The sequence below is a fragment of the Sceloporus occidentalis genome, unplaced genomic scaffold, assembly GCF_023333645.1.
Source record: "Sceloporus occidentalis isolate IW3139 unplaced genomic scaffold, rSceOcc1.0.p SCAF_14, whole genome shotgun sequence".
NCBI lineage: Eukaryota > Metazoa > Chordata > Lepidosauria > Squamata > Phrynosomatidae > Sceloporus > Sceloporus occidentalis.
In genome coordinates this window covers 19,366,213-19,393,478 of record NW_028316994.1, presented here as the reverse complement: position 1 = coordinate 19,393,478, position 27,266 = coordinate 19,366,213, and the positions used below count along the sequence as shown (strand labels likewise).

General features: G+C 51.8%; 2 protein-coding genes and 1 long non-coding RNA gene across 3 annotated transcripts; 2 read left to right on the top strand and 1 right to left on the bottom strand.

Moving 5' to 3' along the window:
* Window positions 1-294: 294 nt before the first annotated feature.
* LOC149304397 (uncharacterized) lies at window positions 295-3,438 on the bottom strand. The gene is made up of 3 exons (XR_016271946.1): window positions 3,350-3,438; window positions 2,583-2,708; window positions 295-552 (listed from the first exon to the last, which is right to left on the bottom strand). It is a non-coding gene; the product is annotated as an uncharacterized LOC149304397 (long non-coding RNA).
* Window positions 2,776-19,291, top strand: TSC22D4 (TSC22 domain family member 4). Its single transcript, XM_089479784.1, has 4 exons — window positions 2,776-4,733; window positions 7,159-7,319; window positions 17,184-17,235; window positions 18,456-19,291. Exons 1-4 carry the CDS (start codon window positions 3,918-3,920, stop codon window positions 18,654-18,656), a joined length of 1,230 nt encoding a protein of 409 aa, XP_089335910.1. The 5' UTR covers window positions 2,776-3,917; the 3' UTR covers window positions 18,657-19,291.
* A 902-nt stretch (window positions 19,292-20,193) lies between these two features.
* LOC149304395 (uncharacterized) lies at window positions 20,194-24,978 on the top strand. Its single transcript, XM_089479785.1, has 2 exons — window positions 20,194-21,743; window positions 24,823-24,978. The coding sequence occupies exons 1-2, from the start codon at window positions 21,384-21,386 to the stop codon at window positions 24,976-24,978; spliced, it is 516 nt and encodes a 171-aa protein (XP_089335911.1). The 5' UTR covers window positions 20,194-21,383.
* The last annotated feature ends 2,288 nt before the right edge of the window (window positions 24,979-27,266 follow it).

Sequence of the window (27,266 nt, the reverse complement as noted above, 5' to 3'; positions counted from 1 at the left end):
CTCAGATCGGCTGGGAAGCAATTGTTGAGGGTTCCTGATACAAAGTACACCGTGACTGCACTGAGGGCATTTTCCAACTCTGCCCCGCAGCTTTGGAACTCTTCCCGGTGAGCTCCGCTCGGTTACCTCCCTTGACCTGTTCAGGAAGAAGCTGAAGACCTACCTCTTCCAACAGGCCTTCCCCTAGGCGTTGTGATATCTGCTCTCTCCTCGTTACACTTGCACTTTTAAGCTAGTTATTGTTGTGGTTTTTAATGTTTGTAATTTTTATCTTGTTTTAAAAAAAATGATGTATTTGTTTGAAATTTTATAATGTAGATACTGTTGCAAATTGTACATTGTTTAGTGCCTCTGTTGTAACCCGCTTTGATCTCCTTGGAAAAGCGGGCTATAAATAAACAGGATGATGATGATGATGATGATGATGATGATGCTTGCATGGAAGACAGGGAGAGGGTGAAGCGGCTCTCCTCCGCCACCAGGGGGCAGCAGCGTCCCACCATTCTCAGCATCCTCGTTTCTCCAGGAATCTCTTATAACATACCATGGGATCTAATAAAACACAGGATAAACTTTTGTACAGCCTTAATTAATTAATTAATTAATTAAAAATAAACACAAGCCATAATAGTGACCAAACAGGGAGACAAAGGGAAGTGGCTTTCTTTGGCTAACAGCTCAGCATCGTATATCTCAGTACAGTGGTCCCTCCACATTCGCTGGGGTTTGGGGTGAAGGACCCCCAGGAATAAACCCCAAATAAAATAACACTGTTCTTTTGACCTGAGGGAACCCCTCCCTAGGAATCTCCAGGTCTTCCAGGGCAACTCTATGGTCAACATTGTGGGGACTGTAGTCTTGTGAGCCATTTAGCCTTCTCCTCTGTCTGAGTGTTCAGGTGCCATAATAAACTACAATCCCCAGGATTCCCTAGCACTGAGCCAGGGCAGTTCAAGCGGTCTCAAACTGGATTATTTCTGCAGTGTGTTTTGGACCAATATTAAAAGAACAATATAATTAAAAGCCTACAAAAGTGATGCATTAAAATGGAATTAAATGCTGGGGCTGATGGGGCTGTCCAGTTATGTCCCTTGTCTTTCTCAGTCCCTCTGATGCCCCTTCTCTTCCACCTGCCTTTCTCCATCTTTTCTCATAGGATGGCCTCCTTGGACAGCATCACCATCTATCCCAACACTGACCCACAAGCGGGGCCTAGCAAGAGGCCAGCAGGGCCCCTGCGGTGGTGGCCACTTTGGATTGACCAACTTTGCTGCAGAGCCTTCTCAGGACTCCTAGTCGGGACAGTTTTCCAGATTTGGGGTAGGTTTTCTGTACCCACGTCCCCCCGTTATCTGGGACCAACGGAGAGTTGTGGGAAGGGGGCCCCAGTGCCACCCCAATCTCCTTGCCCCCCTGAGGCCTGCCGTGCGTCCCTTTCGCCTTAAAGAGAAAGTGGAGATTGCGCCACCCATCCTCCCCTCGCAGCTGCCCTTTTGACCCACGTCGCAGACGGTGGCGGGCCTGTTTCCCAGGGAGATAATCCCCCGCTTCCGATCCCATCCGTTAATCCCGTTATTCCCCCGAGGGTTTGATACGGATTAACCTTCTAGCACCTCTCAGGCTCAGGACCTTTGCCAGGAATTATAGTTTTCTGTGTGGGTGTCTGTTCGGACCCTCAGGGGTTGAACCCTAGATTTGGGGGGGTCCCTCAAAGGTCACCTAGTGCAACCCCCTGCGGTCAGTAGAATCGCAGATCCAAAAGGATCTAGCTAACACCCCGGTCATTGTCCAGCATGACCTCTGTAGGGGTCAACAGCAGAAGAAGTCTTTTGGGGGGGGGAGGAGATTAGCAAAGGTAGGCAGGGGAGCCAGGCTCTTCCTAGACTGCATTTACACTGAAGAAATAGCCTGGTTTGGCACCGCTTTAACTACCCTGGCTCAAGGCTATGGAATTCTGGGAGTTGGAGTTTGTTGTGGGCCCAGAGTGGAGCAGAGCTCCACCCCACTACATACTCCAACTCCCAGAATTCCATAGCCTTGAGCCAGAAAAGAGTTAAAGCTGTGTCAAACTGGGTTATTTCTCTAGTGTGGATGCAGCCCTAGCCCCATTCCTCTCCCCTCCTGGCTGTTTGGCAAAGGACACAGTAGAGTTGGTACAGAGTTTTTATGTGGGGTTTTAACTATATTTTCAATATTTTAATGTGCGATGCTTTAAACTTTTTGAAATGCTTTTTTCAAAATTGCTTTTTTTAAAATGTCGTATTTCTATTTTAATGCTTTGTGTTGTTTCTGACTTGTGCGCTTGGCCCTTTCTATCATCCGGGTTCATTTTATCCACGGATTCAATCATCCGTGGCTTGAAAACATTTTTAAAATATATACATCCCAAAGAAGTAAACCTTGATTTTGCCATTTTATATAAGAGAGACCATTTCGCTGCGCCCCTGTCTTTCACGGGACTTGAACATCCACGGATTTTGGTACCCAAGGGGGGTCCTCGAACCAAACCCCAGCGGATACCAAGGGCCCTTTGCAATAATTAACAACAATAACAGTCATAATAAGAAGAATAAGAATACCACCTCATTGTATTTCATGGGACTTCAGCATCCATGGATTTTGGTATCCATGGGGGCCCTGGAACCAAACCCCAGAGGAGATCAAGAGCCCACTGTCCTATTTTAAATGTTGTTAGCCGCCTTGAGTCCCTGTATGGGGAGAAAGGAGGGGTGTAAATGTAATAATAATAATAATAATAATAATAATAATAATAATAATAATATGGTGGGGGCAAGCAGGAGCAAACGCTAAGGATGGTCTGCTGAAGGTTCAAAGCAGAGCATAGGATAGTTATTTTGCAGGGAACTACAACTCCCATATTGGTTTGGGGGCAATATAGGAGTTGTAATCCCAGCCCCAAAGGAATTGCCCCCTCCCTGGGACAGAAAGGTCCGTTTAACTGCTCTGGCTCAGTGTCCCAGAGATCGCTCTCTCTGACAGAGAAGGAGGCTAAAGAATGTCTCGCCAAACTACACTTCCCAGAATCCCCTAGCCCTGAGCCAGGGCAGTCAAAGCGGTCTCAGACTAGGTTATGATTTCTGCAGTGTGTTTGGGACCTTGCGAATCCTCCTGCCAGTTGTGGCTTTTGCCCTTTGGGGCAAAGGAGGCCGAAAGGAGGCCTTCAAGCGGCGTCCGGCTGCCTCTGCCTGCGCCCCGGGCCCCGGGCTCCAGACAGGCCAGACCCCTCCCTGCCTGCCTCCCTCCCTCCCTCCCCAGGAGACGCTCGGCTGGAGAATGCGGGCTGCTTTGCTGGCTGCAGCCCCTTTGCAGCCCCAGGATTGGAACTCACAACTTGGAGGGAAAGAGGGGGCTCCCAGCAGCAGAGGCAGCAGCTCTGCTTGGCTTCCAGAGGCGGTGGGGCTGGAGGAGTTAACCCAGTGGCCAGGGCCATCGGGGCGGGCCTGGGGGCCGGGCTTCTCTCCGGAGGAGCCTCCTTGTCCTCCTCTGCGGGGCTAGTCAGCAGCAGCACCGGGCAGCTGGGTGGGCGAGCCAGAGCCAGAGGGGGATCGTCGGAGACCCTGGCCCCCTGCCCAGCCCCTGGGCCACTGGGGGGCCATCGCCCCCTGCCCCCCGTCTTCGGCCACCATGCCCCCTGGAGCCTAGACTGGACATAAGGGGCACTGCCCACCTGGTCCACCCTGCAGGGCTTGGCATGCCCCCTGGGGGGCTAGCAAGGCTCCCCCGAGGCCTGCCTTGCAGGGGGGGCGTTGGCCCTCCTTAGGGGCCCCTGCGAAGGTGAGGATGGCCTTGGGGCACTGGTGGCCGCAGGCGGTCTGGCCCTCCTGGTGAGCCTGGTCGCCAACACACCCCTTGGAGGAGTGGCCCCTGGGCTAGAGCTCTTTTCAGGGGACAGGACCATGAGCGGCGAGAAGAAGAAGAGTGGCTTCCAGATCACCAGCGTCACTTCAGACTATGAGCAGAAGGAGGCGGCTTCCTTGGCCAGCAACGGAGAAGCCAAGTGGCCCACTGGCCCCAAAGCGGCCCTGGAAGGTGACAGCAACGCCAGCCAGAGGGCCAACGGTGGAGGCGGCGGAGGTGGCACCGTGCCCAAAAATGGGCCCTCGGTCCCCACTTCCCCAGGGGCCTCGGCCCCCTCCTCCCAAGGCGGGCACCCCATGGTGGTCACCGGTGTGGCCAGTTCACGGTTCCGGGTGGTGAAACTGGACCAGGGCTTGGGAGAGCCCTACAAGCGCGGCCGTTGGACTTGCCGGGATTTCTACGAGCCAGAGGTGGATCACCACTTGGCGGGGCGGCTGGCCGAGGCTGGACGGCACCCTCAGTCCCTGGATTCCCGGCTGGAGGTGGCCGGACTCTTGGCCAAGCCACAGAGCCCCTTCAGCCCCCAGCCTCAGCGCCGCCAAGGAGGAGGAGGTGTCTGTGTCGGCCTGCAGTCCCAACTGGTGCTGCCTGCCCCGGGGCCAACGTCGGGCCACCAGGCCCATTCCGTAGGGGGCGGCCTCCCAGTCCTGGTCCGGCCCCACAGGACTCCCTCCAGCCCGGTTCCCCTCCAGAGCCCCGAAACACGTCTGCCAGCTCCTCTGGGACACAGTGCCAAAGAGCCAGGTGGTCCTGGGCCCACTGGGTCAGTGGTCCCAACGTTGGTGGTGGAGGAGCATCTCCTGCCCAAGAGCGTCACACAGCTGATCCAGAGGGAGACGGAAGAGCGGCGCAAGGTGAGGGGCAGTGTCCAAGCAAGGGTGGTCTGGTGGCCCTTGACACACTTGGTGGGAAGAATGGGGCAACCTTCCATCTTGTTCTGGGCCTGAGAGTCCACTCTGCCTTAGGATGACCCTCTCCTAGGGTTTCCTTGGCCAAAGTTGCTCAGGTAGACATTTGCCATTGCTTTCCTGTGAGGCTGAGAGCTTTTGTCATGCACAAGGTCACAGAATATCACACTACACTGTTATAGTGCTATGGTTCCACCTTAACTGCTATGGCTGCCTCCTGGGATTTGCAGTTTACAGAGGGACGGCATTTAGAATTCTGGGCCAGAGAGTTCTTGGACCTCCCTAAACTACAAACCCCAAAATTCCACAGGAGGCAGCCATAGCCGTGAAAGTGGAATGACAGCGCAATCGCAGTGTACTGTAGTGGGATATTGTGGGTTTCCAGAAGCGAGTGTGGCTTTGAATCTGGTCTTCCGGAGTCCAAGTCCAGCACACAAATTGTGACATCCAGCTGTTCAGATTTATTTGGAGAAGGTTTGCCCCCATTGCCTTCCTCTGTGACAGTTTGGCTCCCCTAAGGTCACCCACTGGGTTTCCAGGGCTGAGCAGGGATTTGAACCCTGGTCTCAGGGAGTCTTAGTCCAGTGCTCTATCCACTACACCACACAGCCTGTCCTAGGGTTCTCTTAGCAAGGTTTGTCTGGTCAGGCTTTGTTATTGCCTTCCTCTGAGAGGATGACTTTCCTAGGGTTACCCAGTGGGCTGAATGTGGATTTGAACCCTGGTCTTCTAGGATCCTAGTCCAGCATTCAAACCAGGGTTCTCTTGGTCAGATTACTTCAGCCTGGGTTTGCCATGGCCTTCCTCTGAGGCTGAGAGAGTGTGACTTGATCAAAGGCACTCTTGGCTTTCCATGGCCGAGTGACCATTGGAAAAGCCTGACCTTCCAGAGTCCTAGTCCAACATGTCGTCTTTCTTCAGGATTTCTTAGAGGAGGCTTGCCACAGCTTTCCTCCAAGGCTGAGAAAGTGTGCCTTGCCCAAGGTCACTCCATGGCTGCGCAGAGAATCGAACCCTGGTCTGCTACAAGCCAACCCTAAGCCAACTCCCTTTGGCCATCGAAAGGCCTCCAAGGACGGGATTTGAGAGGAGGTTCAGGCAGGCAGATCTAGGCTGGATGTTTCCCAGCATTGTCAGTCTACGGCATTTGTCTTTTGTTTCCTGGTGGAACTCCTTGCCACTTGCTTTGCTTGGAATGATTTGTGATCAGTTGCTGCTCTTAACCATGGAGCTAGTCCTCAGCTCTTTTCAAGACCTTCTCTCCTTCTCAGATTGGGAGGCATCCTCACTGCCCTTTGGCTCACCAAGACTGCAGCCGCACTGCAGAAATAGTCCACTTTAAATCCCTTGGCTCCATGTTATGGAATTCTGGGAACCGTAGTTTTGTGAGCCATTTAGCCTTCTCCATCAGAGAGCTCCGGTGTCCCATCAAGCTACAAAATCCAGGATTCCATAGCATTGACCACAGTAGTGCTGAACTGGATTATTTCTGCAGTGCGGATAGCCTCCAAGTGGCCTTGGCTATCCTAGTGCTGAGCCAGAGACACACTGATTTACCTAGGAAATTATTTTCTTCAAATATTCACATCCTGCTCTATATCTGAAAATCTCAAAGGCTGTGTGTGTGTGTGTGTGTGTGTGTGTGTGTGTGTGTGTGAAAAATCAACTTAAGACAAGACAATATCAGCCATGGTGGGTCATCCTGCCAGCCTTATCCAAGGGGTCCTGCCAGCATTTGAGCCTGGGGCCCTGTGTTTCTCCGGCCCAACAGTGCTCACAGTCACAGTTGGGAGGAAAAAGCCCGGACGCTAAAGATGGCTGAACCAAGTGCATGCTGGGAGAATCTTCGCAAGGTCTGACCATTTGGCCCAAGTGGGGATACATGAGTTTAAAGCTTGGGGAAAATTCCCCCTTTTTTGGACTACAGTTCCCAGTGCTGGCTGGGGGATTCTGAGAGCTGTAGTCCAAAAAAAGGATTTCCCCCTTCCTCTTTCTCAATTTTTGGGAATGTTTATCAGGGGAGGGTTCTGACGCCTGCTTTTTGCTGCACCCAGCCCCACTTCCTAGAAATCCATCTCTGTTCCCTCCAGCTGGAACAGGCAGACACAAGACCTCCCTTGTTTTTCCTTAAATGAACCCCCCTCTGGGATTTTGAGTTGGCCTCCCCCTTGACCACGGAGTCTCTAACACATGCTCCCCGGCTGCCAAAAAGGGAGGACGCCCCCACGACTCCCCTCCATGTTCCGGTGTGTCCCTATCTACCTGCCCTCCGCTGAGTGGGGGGAATGGTTTTATTTGCCCAGGTGGGGGAACAAATTTGGACAGTTCTGGGTTTTGATTATCTCTCTTTCTTGCTTCCTCCTGCTGCCAGGTCTCGCCAAGACAGTCCCGCTCACGCCCATCGTCCCCAGCTCCCCCACTTTTCCGCGATGCCAGCCCCAACCGAAGAACTTCGGACCCCTTTGGTTCTGCCCGCTTCAGCCTGGCGCAGTCCATGTTTGGCATGGGTGCCCACGACAGCGATGACGACAGGTAGGAAGAGCAGGGCGCCTGGGTTGGTGTGGCATGGAGGAAGCCAGGCCAACTTTTGCGTGTGCGAGAGTGTGTGTGTTTGGTGAGAAATTACAGATGGCTTGGCACTCTGGATCTGTGCTCCATCTTGCTGCTGTTCCCTGCCTTTGTGTGTCTTGTATCTCTAGACACAGCCAACGCTGGGGTTAACAGAGCACTTGGGAAAGCTCCTTTTTGGGGGACTGCATCTCCTGGAATCTGCGGATGGGAGGTGCAGTCCCCCAAGATAGGCTGTCTTGTGTCCTTGTCCAAAAAAGGGACTTTCTTGAACTCTGGCCTAGGCCCCGTTGATGTGCTCTTGGTGGTTGTGAGCATATGCACGTCATCAGCTGCAGAATTCTTAGGGCTGCCAGGAGTTGTGTGTGTGTGTTTAAGCAAGACTGGCAGGTTCAAAGGATGATGTGTGGCAGATGCAGAGGCATTGAATCAAGGGCAAACCTAACTAGCTCTCACATTTTCTACTCTGAGTAGTCCTACTGAAGGATAGCAGTTCATGCCTCTCTGGAGTACAGTTGGCCCTACGTATCCACAGATTTTTTTATCCATGGATTCAAGCATCTACGGCTTGAAAATATTCCCAAAAGGTATAAATTCCAGATAGCAAACCTTGATTTTCCATTTCCTACAAGGGACACCATTTTGTTCTGCCATTATACAGTATTTAATGGGGCTTGAGCATCCATGGATTTTGTTATCCACTGGGGATCCTGGAACCAAACCCCAGTGGATAACAAGGACCCACTGTACTGTAGTGAGGGATTCCCGCATTCATCAGGGGTTTGGAGTAGATGGCCTTTGGGAGGGGGGTCCTCCCAGCACTTTTAGAAAGCAAGCTTATGCCATGCCTTTCCCCTCTCTGGCTCTGGACATCCTTCTTCTCTAGGATGTGTGTGGGAGGGCTGCGGTTAAGCAAGAGGCAAGAGAGGGGCCGGCCCCACGCGCTCAGAGGCACCTAGGCCTGTGGGACAAGGTTGACCTCTAGCCTTGGAAAGGGTGCTGTGTGAAGCCAAGGGAGGAAGTTTTCAGGCTTGGGTAAAGAGGAAGGAAATGGGGGACGGAGAGAGGTGTCCTCAGAAAGCAGTGGAAGTGGTTTCAAGTGCAGGGAGGGGGTTTATCTTACCAGGCCAGCTCAGAACAGCCCCCCCAAACCCTCTCTGTTCCAAAGGCTCTAGGTCCCTGTCTACTACACAACCCAAATCATTTTTACAGAGCAGTCGACATAATCATTGCTTTCTAATAACTTTTGCTCTGGTGGCATCTGTTGCTTCTTTTTGGCTCCCAAACTTGGCATTGGAGGAGGAGAATTTGAGGGGAGGGATTGCATTGGAGAAGGGGGGCAATGTTTGTGGCAAGGGAGGGAAGGTCTGGACCCTTCCTCCTGACCCCCTTCCTGCTGGTTTCTGACTTCCCAGCCTTCAAAGCCCGATTTTGCAGCCATGAGGACTAGGAACATGCTTTCAGGAAGCCTGGTGTGCCTGGAGGGGATTCAGGGCATAGAAGGTTGGGGTCCTTGGGGTTTCCAGGCAGGTGCCCCCCACAGTTCCTTAAAAAGGAGCCCTTTCCTCTCCCTGTCCCGGCCTGGCCTCAGAATTCGGCTGCCTCCCAGCTAGGTGAGGAATGCAGGGCTTCAAATTGCCACGCGGGGCTATTTCCGTCTGTCTCAGCCTGGGGATTTGCCAGGCCCCCTCTGTGGGGAGGGCAGAGGGGGAATCTATTTCAAGCGTGACCCTCTGCCAGCTGTGCCCAAAAGTGACACGGCCTGCCAAACCCTTCTTCTCTCGCAGCGCTTCCCTTGAGCCTAGAGAGCTGGAGAAAGCACCTTTTTTCGGGCAAGGACGCAGGCTGGGACCCACACAAAGCCTTCTTGGTTCCCCTCCTTCTGCCAGGTTGCCCCCCTCCCTGGCATTGTGAACTGAAGTGCGTGAAATGCCCAGAAAGTCTGAGGTCCAAAGGGAGACATGTGTTTCCAGAGCAAAGGATCCTTTCTGTTTGAGGGAAAGGAGGCCTATAGAACCCAGAATCCCCCAGCTGGATGGCTCCCTACCACTATCATTGAAGAATCTTTGCAAAGGCCCAGAACCTGACTGAAGTTTGAAGGCCCAGACAGGGATGTCTGTGTCCAAAACTTTGGGTTGCGGGAAAATCCTCTCTTTTCTTTTTGGACTATATGTGCCAGAATCCCTGCACCAACTATGCTCCAGGGGTTTTGGCTCCTTCAAATTCTGCACTTGCCCCTATGCAACAGTGCAGTATTAGAACAGGAGGAGCAACCATGGCTATTATGGCATTGCAGCCATCACCCCAGAATATAAGGCAGGCCTTGGAGGTTGCGAGGGAAGGCAGCCCCCCATGCGATTTCTACATGGAAATGGCCTCCTTCCTTTTGTGACTTTGTGAAGACCCAAGTGCATTGTGGAGGAGGAGGAGGCTGATAAATAAGGGCTACTAAGAGACTGATATGAGAAGGGGGTGTTCTTGGTGCTGGGGGTGTCATGAAAGGAGCTGTCAGGCCAGGTGGGGCACAAGGGCCAAGCCCTCCCTCCGAGAGCAACACAGCCTCCAGCCCTAACCTCCCTTGGCGCACTTTGGTTCCCACAGGTGTGGCTGCTGTGGCTGATCATCTGCATGCTTGCACAGCCTTTGCCCACATGTTTACAGGAGAGGTTGAATCACAGATTCACACAGCTGGAAGGAGCCACAAGGGCTACCCAGTCCAGCCCCATTCTGCCATGGCGGTGAATCCACTGTTAAAGCCCTCCTGAGAGATGCCCACCCAAATGCAGTTTAAAGGCTCTGAAGACGGAGAGTCCCCCAGCCTCCAAGGTAGTCCATAGGCTAAAGTGAAACTGTTCCGATTAACAAAGGCCTTCCTGAGGTTTAGTGGGGGATCTCCTTTCATGTCCTGCTCCATATTTCCCATGTCATCTCTTCAGAGATTTGAGGACAGTTCTGTCATGTCACCTCCCAGTCTTCTCTTCTCCAGCTCCCTCAGTCCTTCCACATCAGGTTTGGTTTCCAGACCTTGGAGCGTCTCGGTTGCCTGTTTTGCCTCTAGCCCTTTCCTTTTCCTAGGCCTGGTTTTGTGTTCTGCTGTCTTCTGATTTCACCATTAAGAGCCCAAAATAAAAACATATTTATTTAGTTAGTTAATTATGTCCCACCCAGTATCCCTAATTCCAAGGACAGCATACAGTAAAATCAAAGACTATAAATGACTGGAAAAATAATATCAAAAGACTAAATAGATACTAAACAGTTTTTCATTTTCCAAACCAGACCATTTAAAGCCAGTGAACACCAATTAAAATGTAATGCCACCATAAAATGTAATGCTACCATAGACAAAAACAAACTAGGCCCAAACAGAGATGCCAACATTCAACACTGTCAGAGGTGCTTAACAGTAGCTTACTGTCAGCAGAGTTCAGAAGCACAACCCAGTGTGCAGTATTTGGCAACCAGGCACTGACCAACCCAAAATAAGGCACAGATGCAGTGGAAGCTTTTATCTTCCAGTTGCAATATGCACAACAGAAACTCTGACTTGTACTGTCTGTTATATTTACAAACTCAACAAACCAACTCCTCTCTCCAGTCCACTATCCTCACTCCAGTCCACTATCCTCAACCTACATCTGCTCTGGGTTTCAGAGTCCTTATATATGTAACTAATTACAAAGTATTGGCACCTGGTGTTTGCCCCCATTTACAGCCATATAATTATTTGTAAATTTCCTTAAAGGGACATTTAACCCAACAGTATATTTCCCAGACACAGCAGAGGGCTCCTACAAGAGACCTCCGTGATCAGGAAAGTGTGTATACAAAAGGCCTTTTTAAACTCCTTTTGCACTTTGAACTCAGTTTGCAGCAACTGAGGACAAAGGGTTGAAGTGGGAAGAGTAGAGAGAAACTCTGACATTTTAAGAGCTGCTGGAAAAGTGGGATGGCTGAGGATGAGCTGGGAGCGTCCTTGCGAAATCAGGGAAGTTGGCGGTACATCTGCTCTCCGAGTCTGAATGCGCTTCCTTATGTGCGGTGGGAGTCCAGGCCTTCCGGAGCCTCCTCCCCACGCCTCCCTTTTGCACACTGGGGCTCCACAAGCCCAGCACAGGCCTCCTTTCCCTCCCCTCCAACACTGTCTTCTCCTTCCAAAGGAGGAAGGTTGCATTGTTAAACACACTCCCTCCACACACTTGTCTTCCCTCTGGCAGCTCTCTGCTAAAGGGATTGGCTGTAAAATGCAGGACAGTCCCTCTGTGGCATGGAGGGGGGAGAGTCCAGGCCAGCAAGGGGCCGGAGTGTGGCCAGCCAGCCGGCCAGCAGGGCCAGACCAAGCCGCAGGAGCTAGTGAGAACTGGGCTGGTTCAAGCTGGCACCCACCACATTCCTTCTGGGATTTGACAGGGCTATTCTTAGCCGTGTTTATGCAAGGGATGGCAGGGCAAAGTAGCCAGTGAGGAAAGGGGGCGGAGGGCAGGGAGGGGGGCATCCAGGCTGGACGGGGGTTGGGGGGTTGGGACGTCTTCAAAGGGAGAGCCCTTCCTTTGCGCCCCCCTCCAAACCCAGGTGGGAAACTTGGCACAGGGCAAGAGAGGCAGCCTCAGCACCAAGAATAAACCCTTTGGAGGAGGCTGGAGGGTTGTAGGGCTGCAGTGTTTGGGGTGGAGAAAGAGAGGAGGTCCATGCATGCAGGAGGAAGGGGTTGGCTATGGATGGATATCTCTCTCCCTCTCTCTTTTCTCTCCCCTTCCTTCTGCCTGGTTCCTCCTTCTGCCAGCTGCTCTGGACCGGTGCCCTGGGGCAAAGGAGGCGCCCTGTCACATCCAAACCAGCAGGGCTGGTTTCTGCTCACAAGGTTCATGCCCAGCTGGCTCAACACCCCAAACACTGCCCAGGTCTAAGGTTAACCCCTGGCCTGCCAGCCAGCCTGGGACAACTCTCAAGCCCTCCTTTGGCCTTGCCTCAGTGACATATTTGCTGCCAGAAGGAGAAAGAGAGCATTTTTGGAAAGGAACCGCATTGGAGTAGCCAGGCTTGGGCTTCAGTGGAGCGAGGCAGGCAGATCTTCTTGCGTACTTCTTGCTCCTGAGGAGTGCCTCTTCACAGCCTCTTCCTCTCCATCCCAATTCTGGCTTCCAAACTCTCTTCCAGCTTCCAGCTTCTGTGCTTATTCAGTGGGATGGACGCCCTGTTCAAGCACTCTGTGCATACTCAGAGGCACTCTTCTTCCTTACATGTTGGACTCCAGTCCGTGAGCTTCTGACTTTGCTCCAGTTCAGACCTCGAAGTAACAGGAGAGCTGGAGACTCCTGCTTGCCAGACTCCAAAACCAGGGCAAAGTTCCCTTTTCTGGCCAGGCTATCTGGGGGTTGTAATCCAAAAAAGGTCCCTTTTCTCATTTATTTTCTTGCCTCAGATCTCTGGCATTCTGGGTGGGCAACAGGACAGCAAGCAGAGGCTTGCCCAGGAATGCTCCGCTGAGCAGGAACACCCCGCCCTGCCGTTCGGCAGAAGAAGGGGGTTGCCTCGGGCAGCGGATTCTGGGTGTCATGACGGGACATCACATTTTTTGTTATTTAGAGCATTGGGACCACATTTGTGCTGCTGGGAAGGGAGGCTAAGAGGCACGCTGGAAATGTCCTCCCGCTAGTGCCACAGTATCTTAGCTGGCCTGTTTCTGCCGGACGCCTTGATTTGGGGAGACAGAGTGGCCTGGCTGGCCATTTGTTCCCTCACCTCAGGCAGCAAAATGTCTTGGGACGGCCCTCTCAGCAAACATTGCTTCCAAGTCACCAAAGGATTGACCCAGCGAGAAAAGGGCATTTACCTGGGTTTTGTTAAAACCTGGGCAAAGAGATAGGAAAGAATCCTGTAGCACCTGCAGTGTGCATCTGAGCAAGAGAACTGTAATACACAGACGCTTCTTGCTAGAAATATCTTTCTCTTCATTAGTCTCAAAGGTGGTTTGGATGATGCCTTTATATCCTTTTACGCTGAAACAGGCCAACATGGCTATCTCTTTGAATGCTGTACCCTCCAACTGTCCTCTCTCTTCCTACTTTCTCAGATGCTTTTAAAATGTTCCAGTTTCTCTTTCCTCCTCCTCCTGCTTTCCCTCTTTGTCCTCTCCTTACTTTAGTTGCTGCAAATTGAGTTCAAAGTGCAAAAGTAGTTTGCCCCCAATTTACTCAGCGGTGAGGAGAGGAGAGGGCAGAATCCTGCCCTTCCCGGGAGGCAAAAGCAAACTGCTGCAGCCTTTCCTCCTAGCTTGCAATTGACCTTGCTCATTGGTAACCTTTGCCACCTTGGTCACCCTCCGATGCTTCTTGGCCACTCGCAGCCCGGTTTTCCTCAGTGAAAGGCTGGAGGGTATGGAATATAGGACAGGGCAATTGTGGGGGGCAGGCAAATGGCACGTTGTCACGCAAAGCTGTCTTCTTTCACAGGCTAGGGCTGGATCAATGGGAATGTGCCACAGGCCTCCATTTTGGTTCCATTGAGGGGGACGAAGCCAAGGTTGCTTTGACCTCAGCTCAGGAGGAACCTGACTGGTCTCAGGTTGTGGGCAGCAACCCAAAAGAAACTCAGACCTCCCCCCAAAATTTTCCCCAATGGCTGGAAAGAAGATGGGGAAACATTTGCACACACACCTCCCCCAAAACCCACAGACCACAACCCTGCAACTCCTGCCTCCCCATGGGCCTTGCTCCCCTTACTCTTTGCATGCATTCACAGACAGGGACCCTCGGCCCCCTCCCCACCCACACCTTCCCCCAAAGGAGAACCGATCGGATCCGTGGTTCTGTTTCCCATTGAGCGGAGCAAGTGTGCCCAGTGCCATGTTATGTAATGTTTTTGGGCTGTGTTCCCAGTTTCCCTAGTAACATTGCTGCCCCCCCAGCATCCCCCCTCCCCGGATGGGACTGGCATAAACAGAGGGTGGCAGGCGTATAAAGGCCTCTTTGTGCCCCCCACACCCTCCTTCTCTGCCACACCAGAGCCAAGAACAAGCAAGGGGTGAAGGGGGAGGTTTTGGACGGGGACACGTTTTGCTTTACTTTTCCCTGGAGGACGGTGTGACTTGTGCGTTGTGTGTGTGAGAGAGAGCCTGCACAGTGTGAGCCTTGAGTGTGTTGGGGTGTGTTTGTTGGGGGAGAAAGAAGGCTGGCACAGAGGGCAGCCACCAGTTTGAGAGCCTCCTGTTGCGCTGGGGCATCTGACGTCCCTCCTGCTCTCCTGGCTCCCTTCCCACGGATGGCATGGGTGGGCACACGCTTGTTCACTCTCGCTCATACACACACTTGCACACAGACACACACACACAGGGCCTTGGCCAATGGGAGTGAATGAGAGGGGGCCGAGGAGCCAGGCACAGAGATGGCTATTTATGCCGAGCCAGAGACTGGGCATCATCCTCATCAGAAGGCATCTTCTGGTGCCCACACCCCCTTCCTCCCCCCGCCTCCATCCGATTTGGCCAGCTGGACTGGATGCGGGAGGAGGAACAGCAGCTGCAGCCTTTGCAGTGGATTGGGCCCCGGACCCCATGCTCATCCTCTGCCCCAGCCCCCCAGCCTGGTCTCCTGAGGTGGGAGACGTCCCATCGTCCAGACCCAGACCGCTGTGGGGCAGGAACCAGATGATGCAGGAGTTCAGACCAGCAGAGAAGAAACCCTTGTGATTGTGATCTGAGGGGGTCCACTCCCCCAGAGTCACTGCAATTGCAGAGCCCACCGGAGACGACCCAGACGGAGGCCACAGAGCAAGAGACCCAGGCCCCCGAGGGGAGTGTGGGCGCCCCAGGAGGGCCCCGTCATGTCTGTCACATCCCCTCCAGGGGTCTCCGTCAGGTCCATGGTGAATGCCTACGAATCCCAGCGGGAGCCTCAAGGCTGCGGATGCTGCGCACTGCCCAACTCAGGGGACCCCCCGCGCCCCCGGCAGCGCGGCTGCACCTCCCCAGCCCTTTCCAGGGACGCATCGCCCTCCAGGCCCAGGGAGGGCCTCCGAGGCCCCTGCCGGAAGCTGAACAGCCGGACAAAAGAGGTGGACAAAACCTTGGTCTCGCTCCTGCTTGTCTTGCACAGGTAGCCGGGAAGGGAGGGCAGAGGAGTGCAATTGCCAGGAAGGCTTGGGCGTTGGTGTGTTTCTGTGTGTGCCTTGGAGAAGGTCTCAACAAGGGCCACAGACCAAGAGTGTGTTCTGAGTGTGTGAAATTATTGTATCATAACCTGGGGGGTAGGTCAGGGCTATTGTGGTCATGAAACTCAATGGGCAGTGATGTCTGGTGTGTGCTTTACTTGTGGACTTCATCCATGGGTGGGGTGGGGTGGAGGCTGGACTAGTTGATTCTTGGAGAACCCTTCCAGCTTTATCCAGGGCTAGCTGAATTGGCCAGATAGCAAACCCCAATAATATGCAAAATCCACAAAACAGCAATACTTGTCCAACCTTAGGATTCTGATCTTGCAACGTAGAAGCACAGAGCTGGAAGGGACTGCAAGGGCCATATACTCCACTGGTTCCCAAACTTTGGTCCTTCAGCTTTTTGGACTTGAGCTCCCAAAAGCCCCTGCTGCCTTGGTCAATAGTCAGGCATTCTGGGAGCTGAAGCCCAAAATAATTGGAGGACCAAAGTCTGAGAATCACTGATCTAATCCAAGCGTAGGAACTGCAAAAGCAACCCTGAGAGGTGAGCATTTGACCTTTGTTTAAAGACCTAGCCAAAGAAAGATAGCCCACCGCCCTTCATGGCAATCTACTCTCGGCCTAAACAATCCTGCAGGGTTGTGGTGGGGATAACTGTGTGTGTGTAAGAGAGAGACGCTTCCTTCAACCATTTAGGAGAGTACCAATAAAAATGGTGGGCAGCTAGGTATGAAACTTGAAAGAGAGGATTCTGGGAATAGCAAATGCTGTATTGAAGAAGAAGACTGTTGTGCTTCCTTGCCCGGACCAATGTGTTAGTTGTGGGATTCTGGGAGGTGTAGTTGGACTCATTCGGTTGGAGAGCCTGTCCCAAAGCCCCTGGCTGCCTCAGGTGGGTTTGGGTTGCTGTCCAGCTGGGCTACTCTCGGGTCTCAGCATCCGGGGAGCCTTTTCGTAGGCACACGCTGGCCTTTATTTTGGGGGACAGGAGAACGGCTCATGGAACATGCCATAAATAAACAAACACAGCTGGGTCCCAAGAAGCGCATGTGACATGGTCCTTGCTGCCGGTGTTTATAATTTCCTTTGGATGGCGGCAGCTCTCTTGGCTAGATGGTGAGCGACTTCCGAATCCCTGGGCGGGAGTTTGGAAAGCATCAGGAGATGGGAGACCCCAGTTGCTCACGGACTCCCTGGATGCCAGAGGCTGTGATTTGGGTCGTTCTGTGTTAGCGCAAAGCCTGATGCCTGGAACATGAGCTGCTCCAAAGCTGCTTGAAGTCCACATCTTTTGGGGTGGATGCCTTTCCCTGCTGAGGTCAAAGTGTTATTCAGGGGTGAGTGGATGGGCAGCACTCTGCATGTGTCTAAGGTCACTCTTGTTGCAACTTGCTACAAGGATGCCTTTAGGCTGCCAGCGTGTGTATTTGCTGGTGTTTGTGTGAGCTCCACAAGACTTTGTGGAAAGATTTGGGAGTTGTTTGTGGGCAATGGGGGAGAGATGCCGATTGAAGCCATGCATTTTTGGCGCTCAGAGGTTGACACTGAAGTTTGCAGAGGAAGCGTATGAAAGCAGCTGGAGCCGGTTGGGTCAGTGGTCAAGAGTTTGGCCCTAGGAATGGAAGGTCTGGTTTTTGCCTCTTATTAACCTGCCTGTCCCTCTCTTTTCTGCAGTGGAACCAGCAGCAGCATGATTGCCATAGACAACAAGATTGAACAAGCCATGGTGAGTCAAGGGAAGTTAGGGGAAACGGGGCGGATGTCCTGCAGGCGGCTGAAGCAGCGTGTGGCCAGCTGCGCACCTGAGGGACAGCGGGAGGGCTTTCTGCATTTCACATGAGGGATGGAGGAACAGACTGAGGGCCGCTCAGCAGCAGCACAACCTCATCAGTACCCCTTCCACCTTTGTTCCCACCTGCTTTTTCCTCTTTAAACTGTGTGTGTGTGAAGTGATGGTGCTTTGCACTATCTGCACAAATCCTTCCAAGCTGTCTGGCTGCTGTGGGGATCCAGTCCTTTACTGTCATTTTGTGCTTGAACGAGATTCTAGTTCCAACTGCCAGTCTGCTACTTTGGCATAACAAGGAGGGTTGTGGGATGTCGTTTCTGTATGGGTACATCTTTGAGTCCTGTATTGGGAGAAGGAGGAGGTCAATAAGTTACAATGATCAATAAGTTACATGTGCTGCAAAGAGGCTGACACTTGTTTCCCACAAACTGACCTAGTTTGGAGGACTGGTGTCAGCTGTAAGCATTTCAGTGAGTAGTAGTTCCCGCCTGGGGAATCTGTTGGTCCTCATTCTAGTCTCTGGAGCAGCAGAAAACACGCTTGCTCCACCTTTAACATGATATCCCTTCAGGTGTTTAAAGATGGCTCTCATGCCACCTCTCCGCTTTCTCTGAGCCAAGTATGCCAGCTCACTAAGCCTATCTGATTTGGAGGTTTCCAGACATTTCACCATTTTGGTTGCCCTCCTCTGGACATGTTCCAGTATGGCCATGGGGGAGAGATGCCAATTGAAGCCATGCATTTTTGGTACTGAGAGGTTGGCACTGGAGTTTGCAGAGGGATTTGTGCTCAGAACTGGACACAGGATTTGTTGAGATGACATCTGACCAAAGCAGAAGAGAGTAGCACTATTACTTCCATCCATCTAGATCAAACTGTGCCCTTTGAAGACTTTTGGACTTCAGTTCCCAGAATCCCAAACTATTGGCCAACATGACTGAGGCTTCTGGGAGCTGAAGCCCAAAATTTTTTAAGCGGAGCAGTTTGGGGACCACTGATCTAGACACTGTACTCCTGTTGAAGGTTTATGCAGCTCAGAATGGCCAGGGCTTTTTTTTTGGCTTCCGCATCACACTGTTGGCTCACTTGTCTCCCCTGACTTCCCAGGTGATTGACCATGGTGTTGTTGTTCTTCTTGTTGTTGTTATGTGCCCCAGGACCTGGTGAAAAGCCACCTGATGTTTGCTGTGCGTGAGGAGGTGGAAGTCCTGCGGGAGCAGATCAAGGAGCTGTCTGAGCGCAATGCCATGCTGGAGCAGGAGAACGCCTTGCTCCGCTCCCTCGCCAACTCAGAGCAGCTCGCCCATTTCCAGGCTCAGCTCCACGCCGCCAAGCCCCCTTCCAGTGGCACCGCATGACCCCGGACTTGTGGCGAGTGGACAGAAGGGGTGGACATGACGGACGGACGAGAGACGGACACTAAGGATGGAAGGGTAGCGGCGTGTGAGGAAGGGAGTGTTACTCACTAATGGATTCCCACAGATGTGAACAGGGTGTGTGTGTGGGGGGCAGCGTGGCACCAGAACAGCTGGAGTCAGGTGCATGAGTGGGGTGAGCGGGTGAGTATGTGTGAGCAGAGCCAGCCTTTTGGGACAGGTTGGGGGGAGGAAGGGGGCTACTAACACGGCATGTGCCTTCAGGGGGTGGGATGGAGACTTGTTTTTATCACCCCCAGCTCTGGGAGAGGATTGGGACCTTTTGTGGGAGGTGAACTTTGCAGGTTGGGGGGCTTTGCTAGGTGGGGTGATGCTCAGGGGCCCTCCAGAGGAGCCAGGCTCCTCTTCCCCGTTCCCCACCCCAAATTTCAGTCTGGGAAGCCTTTGCCATCATCCCAGTGGAATGTGGGCGGAGAGATGGGCTTGGCACCTCAGACACAATTAGAAACAGGGTGAGGAGGGGGAGAGGGGCATTGGGAAAAGATGGGAGCTGGTCAGAATTTTATATTAAGATCACTTTTGCAGTATTTCAGGTTATTAAAGAAACTGTTAATGGCTCCCCTCTTGGCCTCTGTCCATGTGGTTGTGGTTGTGCGGTGGAAGGGGTTTTCTGGATGTCCCAGGAAAAGCAGCGGATGGGTGAGAGTTAGTTAAGGGGTGGGATGCCCTTGACCAGAATGCACATGCGCATTTTGAAAGCACATCTCCTACAAGGTACATCCTCAGCCCCTACCCTTCGAGGTAGGCCTGTGGGTCCATGCAGCAATAGAGTTCAGGAAAATCCCTGGGAATTAACTGAACTGCAAGACTGTCCAAATAATACCCAGGGACTGGTCTGTGCTGCATTGTATGGCCCCTAGGCAGCTGAATCTCAGGGCAGGTGGAAGGACAACACCTCCACAACCCAAGTCCAGTGTAGTGTGCCTTGACTGCCATGCCCTTCCACCCACCCTTCCCAGCTCAAGCCCTTGCATCTGGGTGCATGCAATGCAGAACACAGCATCTGCAACAAGGGCTATTGTTCGACAGGTCCACTTCCCACCCGTCCCTCCTTCCTACACAAGATCACTGTGTTCCCATAAGGCTGGGACAAACAGCACCACTGAACAGACACACACACACACACAAAACACTGCCAGCCCTGGAACGAAAAGCAGCACAGCTGGGTTGTGTGTGTTGTGTGAGTCAGTCTAGTCCAAGAGAGTTGCAGGGGTTCTTGGGCCACTCACAGAACCCACCCCTTGGAGGAATTGAAAATCCCCACCTTTTTGGAAACAACAACAACAAAAACCTCACACAGCTCCATGCAAGATTGGGTTGGGAAGGCAGGCTGGCAGCCCTTGAGGTCATGCCTAAAAGATGGTAGGAGCTGGAATGTGGGGAAAGAAACAGAGCCTGCTGTGCAGGAAAAGCAGTGGGTGGGTGGGGGTGCAAATAAAGCGGGTGTGGAAATGGGGGAGAGGGGGCTTTGCCAGGACCTGGATGGGCCCTTTTAAAGCAGCTCCTAAAGAATGTACAAAGGTAGGCTCAATGCTGAACATAAAGGACACAAAAATAATGGCCATAGGGGATCTACAGGCATTCACCCTAGACAGTGAGGAAACCAAGATGGTAGAAGAATTCCCTTGGATCAAACACTGATCAGAACAGAGAACGCAGTCAATAAATCAGAAGAAGACTAGGAATGGGAAGGGCAGCAGCGAAAGACCTGGAAAAGATCCCAAACAGGAAAGATATACCAACGGAGCGCTATAGTTCAAATCATACAAGCCATTGTATTCCCCATCATCCCCATGTACGGAAGAGAGCTGGACAGTGAAGAAAATAGGAAGAAAATCAACTCCTTTGAGATGTGGTTTTGGAGGAGAGTGCTGAGGATCCTGTGGATGGACAGAAGGACAAACAAATAGGTCCAAGAACAAATCAAGCCTGAAGTCTCCCTGGAGGAAGCCAAGGTGACCAAACTGAGGCCGTCGTTCTTTGGCCGCATCATGAGAAGACACGACTCGCTGGAAAAAACAATAATGCTGGCAGCAGAAAGAGAAAGGCTGCATGCCAGATGGATGATGGTCTCCGTTAAGGGGATTGTGGGTCTGGATTTACGGGACCCAAGCCGAGCAGCGGATGCCACGGGGCCTTGGAGGTTTCTCATCTATAGGGTCAGTCATCCATGAGTTGGGATCGACTCAAAGGGAGCTAACAACAACTGCAACAAGAATTCTGCAAGGAAGGACAAAATGCAGCCATAGCTCCTAGTCTGCCGGGCCACCATTCAATGGCCACAGTACGGAGGAGGGGGAATCCTTTGGATCCCATTCATCCCTCCTTTGCCCCATCAGTGTTCCTGAGTTGCAGTAGCAATTCCATTTACATTTCTATACCGCTTCATAGTGAACCCAGCACTCTCTAAGTGGTTTATGGTGTATAAGTCAATTGCCCCCAACAAGCTGGGCACTCAGTTTGCCTACAAAAGGATGGAGGGCCGAGTCAACCTTGGGGCCTGCCTGGGATCGAACTCACAACCTTGTGGCTGCGTTACCATTATCCAACCACTGCACCGCCAGGACTTGGTCCCATCCTGCTCCATGAATCCTCTTTTTGGTTGGTTGGTTTGTATATAATTTTAAGAATACATGAAAAGTCACAGAAATGGCTGAAAAGGGGGAAAGTGGTCCACTGAGGCTTGTGACTCCGGTCTCCCTGGTGACGGGGAAACAGACCGGAATCCCTGGAGAAGATCCCCAGAATGAAGACAACACCATGGAGAGAAGGTTCTTTGTCCTGCTCCTGGCATGGACCGTGGTCAGCCTAGCCCAGGCCAGGCGGCAGAGGGTCGCTGAGGTCTTCCCGGAAAAGCCGACGGGGTCCCATGTCAGACTTCGGAGGCTTGGGCCGCCCATCAAGGACTGCGATGCGCCGCCTCTGCTGCCGATCCTGCTGCCCTGCGGCCACTTGATGGGCATCCTGGCTGCCCTGGTGCTCTACTTCCTGTTCTTCAAAGGGAGAGGGGTGAGTCTGGACGGAGAGGAGGGCCTGCGTTGACCCAGCCGGTGGCTCGGGGTGGCTCCTTGGGCAGAGGGTGGCCAAATTGCCTTCCCCTGTGGCCAGGGCTTAGAACCATAGAATCGTATTGGGAGACCACAGGAGCCATTGAATCCAAATCCTTTCTGCCACACAGGAATACACTGCTAAAGCACCCCCAAGAACCATAGAGTTGCAATCAAGGGCCTCCCAGTCCAACCCCATTCTTCTGCCATGCAGAAACTCACAATCAAAGCATCCTCGATTCATGGCTATTGAGACTCCACTACACTCCGAGGAAGGAGTGTGTTCCACTGTCGAACAGCCCTTACTGTCAGGAAGTTCCTCCTAATGTTGAGGTGGAATCTCTGTTCCTGGAGCTTGCATCCATTGCTTCAGGTTATAGTCTCTGGAGCATGAAAAAACAAGCTTGCTCCTTCCTCAATGTGACATCCCTCCAAATATTTAAACAGGGCTATCATATCGCCTCTTCTCTTCTCCCAGCTCCCCCAGTCTCTCCTTATAGGGCTTGGGGCTTTCCAGACTTTCCACCATCCTGGTCACCTCCTCTGGACACGCTCCGGCTTGTCAATGCCCTTTTTGAACTGTGCTGCCCTGACCCAGTCACCCAGATCCCCCCAGGGAGGTCCCTCTGGCCTGGCTCTGCCCAGAAACCTCTTTAGTCCCTTGCAAAGGCTTCCTTCCCCCTCAGAGACCAGTAGTTATACCTGGCCTGGCCTGGTCCTCCTTTTCCTTTGTTTGCCTCTGAGCCGAAGACTAACAGTTTTAGCCCTGGCAGTGGACAGCCACCTCCCCGGTTCCTTCCAAATCCCTCTACTTTACTGCAGTGTCTTTTGCTCAGAAGAGATGGGTGCAAATTATGCAGCCCCTCCAGATGTTGTTGGGAGCACAGTTCCCATCATTCCCCACCGTTGTCTGTGCTGGCTTGAAGGATGCTGAGAGTTGCAGTCCAGCCAGGTCTGGAGGGCCAGAGGACCCCTATTCCACCCAATCAGAGCCTCTGGCCTTAGAGAGAAGGTTGGACTGGCAAGCCCCATCATCCCTAGGCAGCGTGATCAGGGATGATGGGAGTTGTAGCCCAAGAGCATCCCTGTTCAAACTGTTTCTCATAAGGATGATGGACCCTTATTCACCCCACTCCACCAATCTTTGGTTACTGTTAGTTGTCCTAACTGGTACCTTCCTCACTTCAACCATAGATAAGGTCTGAGTGTTGGACTATGACTCTGGAGACCTGGGTTCGAATACTAGCTCAGCCATGGAAACCCATTGGGTGACCTTGGGCAAGTCACACTCTCTCAGCCTCAGGGGAAGGCAATGGCAAACCTCCTCTGAACAAATCTTGCCAGGAAAAACCCATTATAGCGTGTCTTAAGGTTGCCATAAGTTGGAAACGACTTGAAGCCACGCACCAACAACAGCCACCTCTGGCATGCCACGCCAAACCAGAGGTACCCCCTGCTTAAAAAATAATAATAGCCATAATAACCAAGCCCCCTCCCCACATATTTCATACTTGATCCCTTGAGCCTCTCTTCCAGGGGCCAAACTTTGGTGACTGACCACTGGACTAGCTCTGCAGTTTGGATTAAAAAGCTGCCTCTTTTCATCCATTTCAGAAGGACCCAAGCCACTGTGACTTCCTCAACTAAGGCTGCATCTGCACTCCAGAAATAATCCACTTTGGTACCACCTTAACTGCCATGGCTCAATGCTATGGGATTCTGGGAATGGTAGTTTATTTAATTTAGTGGTTCTCAACCTTCCTATAATATATAATAATATAATACTTTATTTATATACCACTCTTCCGGAACGATCAAAGAGGTTCACAGATCTTTAAAAATTATACATCATAAAAATGCACATCATAAAATATCCATCAGTAAAACTAATAAAACCAAACAGCGTATAAAACCAACATGGAATCTTCTATCAGAGGAGACATTCTCTATAAAGAGTCCAAAGGGAAGGCTAATCGGAAGAGGTGGGTCTTTAGAGCCTTTTTAAAAGCATCCAATGTAGAGGTCAGACGAAGCTCTTCTGGAAGTTTATTCCAGTACATTGGTGCAGTCGATGTAAATGCTCTCACCTTAGGATGTACTAGTAGATTTCCCCCCGATGTTCTGAGAGTGCGGGGTGGACTATATGGGGAGAGGCCTTCCCTCAAGTAACTGAGGCCCAAGCCATATAGAGCTTTATAGGTAATAACCAACACTTTGTATTGAGCCCAGAAGCTAATAGGCAGCCAGTGTAGAGATCTTAGTACCGGTGTTATGTGGTCTGACCTGGAAGTTCCAGTGACCAATCTGGCTGCAGCATTTTGAACTAACTGTAGCTTCCGAACCTGGTACAAAGGTAGCCTCATGTAGAGCGCATTACAGAAGTCCAAGTGAGAGGTTACGAGTGCATGTACTACGGTTTCAAGGTCCTTTCGGTCCAGACAGGGATGCAGTTGGCGTATCAGCCGAAGCTGGTACCAGGCACTCCTAGCCATCGCATCTACTTGAGATGATAACTGTAGAGATGAATCCAGGAGTACCCCCAAACTGCGGACTTTGTCCTTTAGGGGAAGTGTGACCCTGTCCAGGACTGGATGACAAATTTCCCTGCCTGGACTTGGGGTACCTATCACGAAGTACCTCTGTTTTCTCCGGATTCAGCCTGAGTTTGTTTATCCTCAACCTAATGTTGTGACCCTTTAATACAGTTCTTCATGTTGTGGTGACCCTCAACCATAAAATTATTTTCGTTGCTAGTTATATGTGAAATAGAAACGTGTGTTTTCTGATGGTCTTAAGCAATCCCTGTGAAAGTATCATTCGACCCGCCAAAGCTGAGGACCGCTGGTTTCATTGCTATGGGCTCAGTGCTATGGGATTCTGGGAATGGTTGTTTGTCGTGGCACCAGAGCAGAGCTCTGAATCCCATAATGCCAGAATCCCATAGCACTGAGCCATAGCAATGAAAGTGGTATCAAACCGGATTATTTCTGCCGTGCAGATAGAGAGACACAGACCCGACAATGTACTTTCCTCCCACGTAGGACGATTCTGACCTGAATGTCCTGTTAGACGAGGCCTTGCTCCGCGACATCTCGGGAGTGCTCTTCACAATCCGGTGCCGGCTGTGTCAGATCATGGAAGACAGGAAGAAAGACCATCAGCGCTTCCCGAGCAGAAGTCGAGCCAAAAGCCACTGAGAGGGCCAGACGGATCGGTTCCTTCCTGCAAGGAAGAGATCTGGATCGGTTCTGAGGGAGGGACTGCACTGTGGGGGAATAAAGGGGAACTCCAGACAAAGGGGGACAGGTCTGTCCTTTGTGTGCGTTTGTTTGTGTGCGTCCGGATGTGCAACCTGGTTCAGCCCCATAGGAAAGGGGCCACTGCCAGGAGCGTTTGGGGTTTCTCTTCGGGGGCTTTGTGTGTTGGGCCCACAATTGCCTTCAAGGACCAGACTGGCGAGGCAGAGTGACCCCTGTGCAGTCCTCCTCTGATAAATACCTGAGCATCTGATAAAGGAAAGCCCGCACCTTTGATCCTTCCTCTAATTGCAGGCTGAGGAGAGATTGCCTTCCTCTGAAGTCCTTCTCCTGGGATTTAAAAAGAAAGAATTATGTTGTGCTTTGGCTGAACGACACTCAAGAACAATATAACCATCCCTTAGTTAACAACAAAGCGCTTCTTTGCAGATATTTAATGGCCCCAACCAGTTTTCTTCCTTGTTTTCTGACTAGCCAGTTGTTACTATTATTGTTGTTGTTGTTAGCAGTATTGGCTGCATAAATAATGCAGTTTCACATTGCTTTAACTGCCATGGGTCCATCCAATCGAACCTGGTATTTGTAGTTTGCTGTGACGCCAGAAGCCACTGACAAAACTACAGATCCCAAGATTCCATAGCACTGAGCCATGGCAGTTAAAGTGGTGTCAAACTGGATTATTTCTGCAGTGCAGATCAGACCATTGAGAAGATGGTGAAGGAGGGCTGGAGGAATGCAGGCCTCTGGTTGCAGCAGCATGTCTGCCGTCATGAAGGCAATGAAGCTTGAGGGGAATGAAGCACTTTCCGCTCTCCGGTCCGAGGGTCTCGGTGTGGGGCTGCCTGCGACACGCGAGGGGGACCCCTTACGAAGATTGCATGGAAAAGCAAAACGGAGAAAAACAGAAAGCGGATTAGCCTGTGTCGCCAGATCCCCACCACCAGCATCATGTTCAAAAAGCGTCACAGTGGAAACCCCTTTAATTATAGCTGTGTTTTGGAAGAAACTTTCACATGGCTCCTAGGAGGTTCCAAATGTTTTTGCTTGCTTATAAAACCTTATCTGACCTGCTGGGAAGGGCTTCGTTGTACATAAAATGGCGAGTTGGAAGGGTCCCCATGGGCCATCAGGTCTGACCCCCTCCTCAGTGCAGGGTCTCCAGCTGAAGCATCCCTCTTCCAACTCTATGGTTCTATGATTCTGGATGTATGCGCACACACGGTGGTCCCAGTTTGCCGCGTTCCATGTACGGCTTGCGTTGCCCTCAAAGCCCAGCCTGAGCCACCTCGTTTTCCAAGGCCTAGTCTTCAGACAGGTAGAATCATAGAATCCTAGAGCTGGAAGAGATCCCAAAAAGGGCCACACAGTCCAAGCCCCTTCTGCCATGCAGGAACTCTCAATCAAAGCACCCCCCCCCCAATTGACAGATGACCCTCCAGCCACTGTTTAAAGACCTCCAAAGAAGGCGACGCCACCATCCTCCATTGAGGGACTGTGTTCCACTGTCAACCAGCCCTTACTGTCAGGAAGTTCCTCCTAATGTTGAGCTAGAATCTCTTTTCCTGGAGCTTGCATCCATTGTTCTGGGTTCTGTTCTCTGGAGCAGCAGAAAACAAGCTTGCTCCCTCCTCAATATGACATCCTTTCAAATATTTAAACAGGGCTATTATCATATCACCTCTTAACCTTCTCTTCTCCAGGCTAAACATCCCCAGCTCCCTGAGTCGTTCCTCATAGGGATTCATGGCTTCCAGACCCATCACCATTTTAGTCGCCCTCCTTTGGACACATGGCTCCAGTTTCTCAATGTCCTTTTTGAATTGTGGGGCCCAGAACTGGAGACAATATTATTCCAGGTGGGGCCTGACCAAAGCAGAATACAGTGGCACTATTACTTCTATTGATGCAGCCTAAAATCACATTGGCCTTTTTAGCTGCTGTGTCACACTGTTGAGTCATGTTCAATTTGTGATCTCCCAGCCATCCATATTTCCATTTTGGTCAGTTCTGAATGGTGTCTCTGGCTACATCTGCACCACAAAAATATTGACTTTAGCTGCTTTGGCTCAGTGCTATGGAATTCTGGGAACTCTGGTTGTGGCACAAGAGCAAGGCTCTGAATTCCATAGCAGTCTCCAACATTCCATAGCATTGAGCCAGGGCAACTAAAGTGGTGTCAAACCAGGTTAATTCTGCAGTGCGGACGAAGCGTCTGTGTGCAATTCGCG